Source organism: Notamacropus eugenii, chromosome 6 (genome assembly GCF_028372415.1).
Source record: "Notamacropus eugenii isolate mMacEug1 chromosome 6, mMacEug1.pri_v2, whole genome shotgun sequence".
NCBI classification, from domain to species: Eukaryota; Metazoa; Chordata; class Mammalia; order Diprotodontia; family Macropodidae; genus Notamacropus; species Notamacropus eugenii.
Window position 1 is genome coordinate 365,591,888 of NC_092877.1, and position 6,000 is coordinate 365,597,887.

The window sequence follows — 6,000 nt, forward strand, 5'->3', positions numbered from 1 at the left end:
TTGATTATCTCCCACTTCACTCGATCACTGAGTCACCCAAAGCTCTGCATCCTTATCTGAAGGATGGACTTAGGGGCTAATCAGTCAGCAAGCACTTATTAAGCTCTTACTGCATGCCAGGGACTGTTACCTGCTGGGGATTCAAAAAAGGCCACAATCCCTGTTCTAAAGGAGCTCACATCTAACAGGAGGCCATATCCACATGACTAGGTATAGACATGATCTGTATGGAGTATATGAAGGCAGTCTGGAAGTGGATGCATTAGCATCACCTGTAGAGCTAGGGTCAAGGTTCACCCAGTGCTCAGGCATTTCTCATTTCAGGACCATAGAGGGACTGGAAACCACATGTCTAATCAAGTCACCATGACTTAGAAAAGCAGAGGACAAATAAAGTATTAATGCCTTATGGCTACAAGTCATGCTCCGCTGCAGCCTCTAAACAATTAAAATGGAGGCTGTCTCAAAAGGCAATGCAGAGACAGCCTTGGCATCCCCTTTGCTCCTTCTTCTCCTCCTTCCTCCTACATATCCAACCAATTGTCAGATTTCGATGTTTCTGCCTCCAAAGCTCTAACATCCAACTCCTTTGCTCAACTCACAAAGCTACTATGTTAGTTCAGGAAATCATCACCTCTTGCCTTGATTATTTCAAAAGCCTCCTGAGTAGTCCCTCTGCCTCACGTCTTTCAGTACTCAGGTCCATCCTACACAATTCTGTCAAGGTGATTACACAATACTCCATCTCCATCTCTGTGACTTTCCATTGGCTAATCCCCCTTCCTAGAATATTCTTCTTTACTCCTTCTCATAGAGCTCTTCTGAGCTCAGTCTGACTCTGGTCAGTGCCTGGGTAGTTTAGGTTTAATAGTAGAAACAAAAAAGGGGAGACACTTGTAGGTCATTCAACAATTAACAAAAGGAGATTTACTTGGCCATAGAAGGAGAATGATCTTCAACATGGAGACCTTCCTTGCCCACATGATCCACCAGCCAGGCACCCAAGAGCACAGGGAAACACTCCCAGTGTTTACAATGAGGAAGCGATAAAAATAAGCTAAAACCTTAGTTCCCTGAGATGACCAAGTCTCAAAAAATACTTTTAAAGGGAAAACGAGCCCAATTTGCACGGAGGTGGAGGTTAGGATATTGCTATTACGACAAGATTTCTTCTCTTCCTTTATGACAACTCACGCACCTCCTTCTGCAGCAAGCCTTCCTTAATTCTCCCTCTCCCAAGTGCTAGTGTACTTTCTTCCAAACTAGCTTGCATTTTTTTATTTACATTAATTCTCTTTATGTTTAGTTAATATTTACTTATATATGTACTTGCTGTCTCTCCCATCAGAATGTAAATTTCTTGAGATTCAGGATTATTTCATTCTTTGTATTTGTATCCCCAGAGTATAGTACAGTGGCTAGCACACAGTAGGCATTTAATAAAAGCTTATTGAGTGATTGAATGATGGGAGAGGAAGCTAGGACTTGGACAGGGAAGGCATTATTATCTCCAATGAGCCTCTGAGAGAACGAATGATTTTCCCAAAGTCAGAGCTGTGCACTGGAATCTTCACCTCCAAATACAATGGGACAGAGCAGAGGGAGGGCTAGAGCAGGAGTTGCACCCTCACCCACTAGTCATGACCCTCTTGAAAGTGGGGTAATAATGCCTCATAGAGTCAACTTCACCTGATTGTCCAGAGGCTCAAATACAATAGTGTATGTAAAGTGCTTTGCAAATCCTTCCAAGGCCTGGGGAATGTCTGTTCTGATATATGGTTCTGCATCTTCTTCTACGCTGGATCTTAACGCTCTCCATTAAGTGACAAGCATATTATGAAATATTTTTATGTCAAAGGAAACTGTCTGACTGTTCTCCATTTCTACTGAACACAGAACAAGTGGTGTAAGTGACGTCATGAGGGACATGGGCTAGATTTAAGAAGTCCCTAATAAAAGAGTTGTCAGTCACTAGAAATAGGTACCTGGGGAGTCCATGGACATAGATTTTTAAAACCAGGTGTGTTTTTCTTGTCCTACAGTAGGTTACACCTCAGGGGCTGAACTTTGCGTGTCTTTGATCCCTACGCGTCTATAAATACGTTGTTGCTATACTTTTCAATTGAATTATTATTTTGCTATGATGAACTAAGGGGTAGATTAGAATCCCCATTTTGAAGATACAGAGACTGTCACAATGTAAATTAGGTGTTTAAAGTAATCCTTGAATCCATGTAAAGTAAATCTTGTTCATTTTTCTTTTTAAGAAAATGCTTTGATTTTACTTACAAAAAAATTCAGTTTATCCTTTTCAGAGGGATACTAAGGTTATGGCTGGGCTTTCGGTTTGGTTTCTAGTTCCAATTCAGACACCTTTCCTGGATGAGCTCACACCAGTTGTTAAACCTCTCTGGACCTAACACATCTTACTGTGTAAACAGAAGAGGTTGGATCAGATGACCTCTGAGGGCCCTTCCCAGCTTTCTGGATTGTATCTGATGCTGAACGGAGAAGAAAAGGCAGCTCTGGAAATTTCCCTCTCTCCTATATTATGAAAGCAGAAGGGAATGTTTTGCTTAGGACTTCAGTTATTCTGAATTTATGAGGCCTGATTGGAAGACCATGTGACTCACAGGGTCAAGAGCTCACCTTTCTGTTGAGTTTGTGAATAATGACTTTGTGACCGACCACTCACCAAGAAAGGAAAGAGGGGGAACAGGGAAGATGCCTGAAAATGAAGCAAGAGAGCCCAGTCTGTAGGAAGCACTGAGAGTAGATGGAGAACCTGCTAGTTAATAATAAAAAGAATTCTTTGGTGACTGCTCAGATGGATAAATATTTTAAAAAGGCATGGAGTATGTAAAGAATTTTAATCTAGCCTGGGTGTTCACTCCCCTCCACAACAACTGCTGAGAAACCACTGGTCTCTGAATGATTCATGGGCCTAAATGCAACCAAGAATGACAGCGAGCATCCAACCCCAGACTTGAAAAATGGACTCCCTCGTCTTTGATGTCCTGGGTTGGCTTTTCCTTGATGTGAATGGAGGCCTTGGGGAATGCTGACAGACACAGGTCCTCCCCTCCCCCGCCCCTGCTCCATTGCCCAAGGGGCTCCCTAAAGGTCTCCCTGGGATCACAGTATTAGCACAATGAAAATGGCTAATTTTATAAGACGTGAAGGTTTTCAAAGTACTCTACACACATTCTCTCATTGGATCTTTCCTATAACCCTGTAAGGTGGGTATCTCCATTTTATAGATGTGGAAACTGAGGCTGAAAAAGTTTAATATGATAGATTCAGAGATGGAAGGGAACTGGAAGGCCATCACTTCCAATACCTTTACAGATAAGGTAACCGAGGCTCGCAGCTTAGGTGCATCTGCTCAGGGTCATGGTGGCTCAGGGGGGAGAGCAAGAGAGAATAAAGGCAGGGAGTTCTGAGTTCAAATCTGGCCTCAGATACTACTAGCTATGTGACCCTGGGTGAGTCATTTAACCTTGTATGCCTCAGCTTCTAATCTGTAAAATGAGCTGGAGAGGAAAATGGCAAACTGTTTCAGTATTTTTGCCAAGAAAACCTCACATAGGATCACAAAGAGTCAGACACAACTGAACAATACAGGTAGTAGGTAACAGAGCAGGATATGAACCCAGGTCTTCCTGTCGCTAATTTTGCTACTAGACCATTTAGGCTTTTGTCTGTGGTTACATACACAAGGCCACACAATTCTAGCACATGAAGTTGAGCAAGAGTTTTGGGATTTGGGAAGTGGTACAGCAGGAAGAAGCCTGGATTTGGCCACCAAAGACCTGAATTCTAATGTGGAATCTGCCTCTTACCAGCTGTGTGCCTTTGGACAAATGACTTTTCTTTCACAGATCACAGTTTCTTCTTAATAAAAGGAGGAGAAGAGAGCAGTGGATTAGACTCTGGGGTGTCTTCTTATCCTAAATCTGATTATTCAGGTTTTCATTTTCTGATTGCTAGTGACCTTGAACAAATTATGACTCTTTTGAAATGGGGATAATATTTTGGAGGAATTCTTTGCATTGGTGTTTTTGTTGTAAAAATGGGAGTAACAGACATCCCAAAGGAAATTGTGAGGATCTCCCATAGTAAAGAGTAAAGCATGGTAGAACCATAAGTATTACTATTGAGAAGATGCTGGACCACAGATATAGGGCTAGTAGGACTCTTCAAGGTAATCTCCCTTATTTTACAGATGAGGGCCTACAGATGAGGTCATCAGTAGATGAATGAGTAGATGAATGACTTGTTGAGGTCACCAAGTAGAAAGAGCATTGACTCAGGAGGAAGAGGCCCTGGGTTCAGATTCTACCTATGATGATGGCTGTGTGACCTTGCGAAAGTCACCTAACATCCTCAGGTCTCAGTTTCCTTATCTGTGAAAAGAGCTTGCTGGACTGAATCATCTCTAGGATTCTTTCCAGCTCTAGCTCTATGATCAGATGATTGAATTCCCATAGCCAATATCTGAACTCAGATCTTCTCACTACAAAACCAACCTTCTTTCTACTGTTATCACACTTCCTTTTTGACCTAGCAGATAAAGGTCTGGCCTTGGGATTTGGAAGCTGCAGGATCATGTTTTTCCTTTGGAGTCTACTAGCTGTGTGACCCTGGACAAGTCACTTAACCCCTCCCCTGTAAGAGATGAGTGCCTGATGTGCACTGGTGGAGGGTCTTTTCACACGAGGAGATCCCCACACCAGTGAAATGGCAGGTCTAGAGCAAATACAACAAAGCTAATAAGTAGCTAATAATAGCTGCTTATCAGGCAAAGCACTTGCCATAGATGACCTCATGTGACCATCACACAGCACTGAGATGTAGGTGCTGTAATGATTTCCACTTTGCAGAGGTCACTCTAGTATACTCCAAAGGAAAAACTGAAATGCAGGTCTTTCAGCCTCTAAGGCCAGACCCTTCTGTTTTCTTTTCTGACGACTCCTGGTCAGAGAAGTCTTAAAAGTTTGATGAAGCTGACCCAGTGGCTTTCCGGGCTACACTCTTCTAGCCCCTCCACTGAGCCTGATTGCTGCCCTGAGCTTGGACCTCCAGAGTCCAGTGTATAAACTGCAGCATTCTGGATCCCCTCCATGAGTTCCCGGCATGCACAGTGCTTTCTTACCTACTCATTCTGAAATCAGAGGCTCCCAGGGTTTAGAGATGGTGTCTCCTGCCCAGAGAATGGAAGCTCTGGTTCTGCCCTGCCCTCACTTCACATCCATGCCCAGTAGCACCAACCCCAATCCTCAAGTCTCTCAGCCAGAGCATCCCCGCAGGGCTCTGAACACTTACAAAAGCTCCCTTCCCTCAGTGCCCAGGCCCAACTGGCTCTGAACCTAAAGTTCTGCTGTAGAGGCTCTTTAACTTAGCCGGCTCCACTTACCCCCTGCCCTTGCTCAGATTAACAGCCTCCATCTGGGCACAAGTCCTTACATGCATCCTCCGGGGGCAATGTCGGATGCCAGTCCAGATACCCGTCCTGGTGCCAGTCTCAGTTCCTTCTGTAACCTTGATGGTCCGTCCTACCCTGGAAATTAGGGGTAGCCAGCTGCAGCTGCATGCCTGCCCCTGCCATCCACGGGCAGCCAGGCTCCTGTCCTGCCACTCAAACTTCTGCCAACTCAAGGCCCGGCACCCTTCCCCAACAGCATGCCAAGCCTGCCGGGCCGGAAGCCGTCAGGAGGGCACATTCTGAAGGGAAGGGCTGTGAGCTCACCTGCAAAGCAGCCAGAATCGCACACTGGAGGCTGAGTCTGCTGCAAAACTTCCAAGGGGATGTCTGCAGCCCAGTCTCCCGGACTTAAAGGGACAGGGCCCTTTTCACCATATAAGGAGAGAAGCTGCTCCTCCATAGTGCTGCCAGGAAACCTGGGAGGGCGGGGAGGCTCACTACCTTCTTTTGGAATGCCACAGTTTAAGCTCGAATGTGTAGGATTTGAGTTCCTGGGTGTGTGTTGGGGGCTTGGG

General features: G+C 44.8%; 1 protein-coding gene across 2 annotated transcripts in view; it reads right to left on the reverse strand.

Annotated features, from left to right (window-relative positions):
• SCHIP1 (schwannomin interacting protein 1) overlaps positions 1 to 5,743 on the reverse strand; it is a 200,360-nt gene extending 194,617 nt beyond the window's left edge. Inside the window, exon 1 of one of the 2 annotated variants that reach the window (XM_072618613.1) lies at positions 5,467 to 5,743. In XM_072618613.1, the coding sequence (XP_072474714.1) occupies positions 5,467 to 5,472 (6 nt within the window). In that variant the 5' untranslated portion in view covers positions 5,473 to 5,743. Of the gene's footprint in view, positions 1 to 5,416 lie in introns of both variants that reach the window. The other variant, XM_072618614.1, reaches the window with a different exon arrangement.
• Between the last annotated feature and the right edge of the window lie 257 nt (positions 5,744 to 6,000).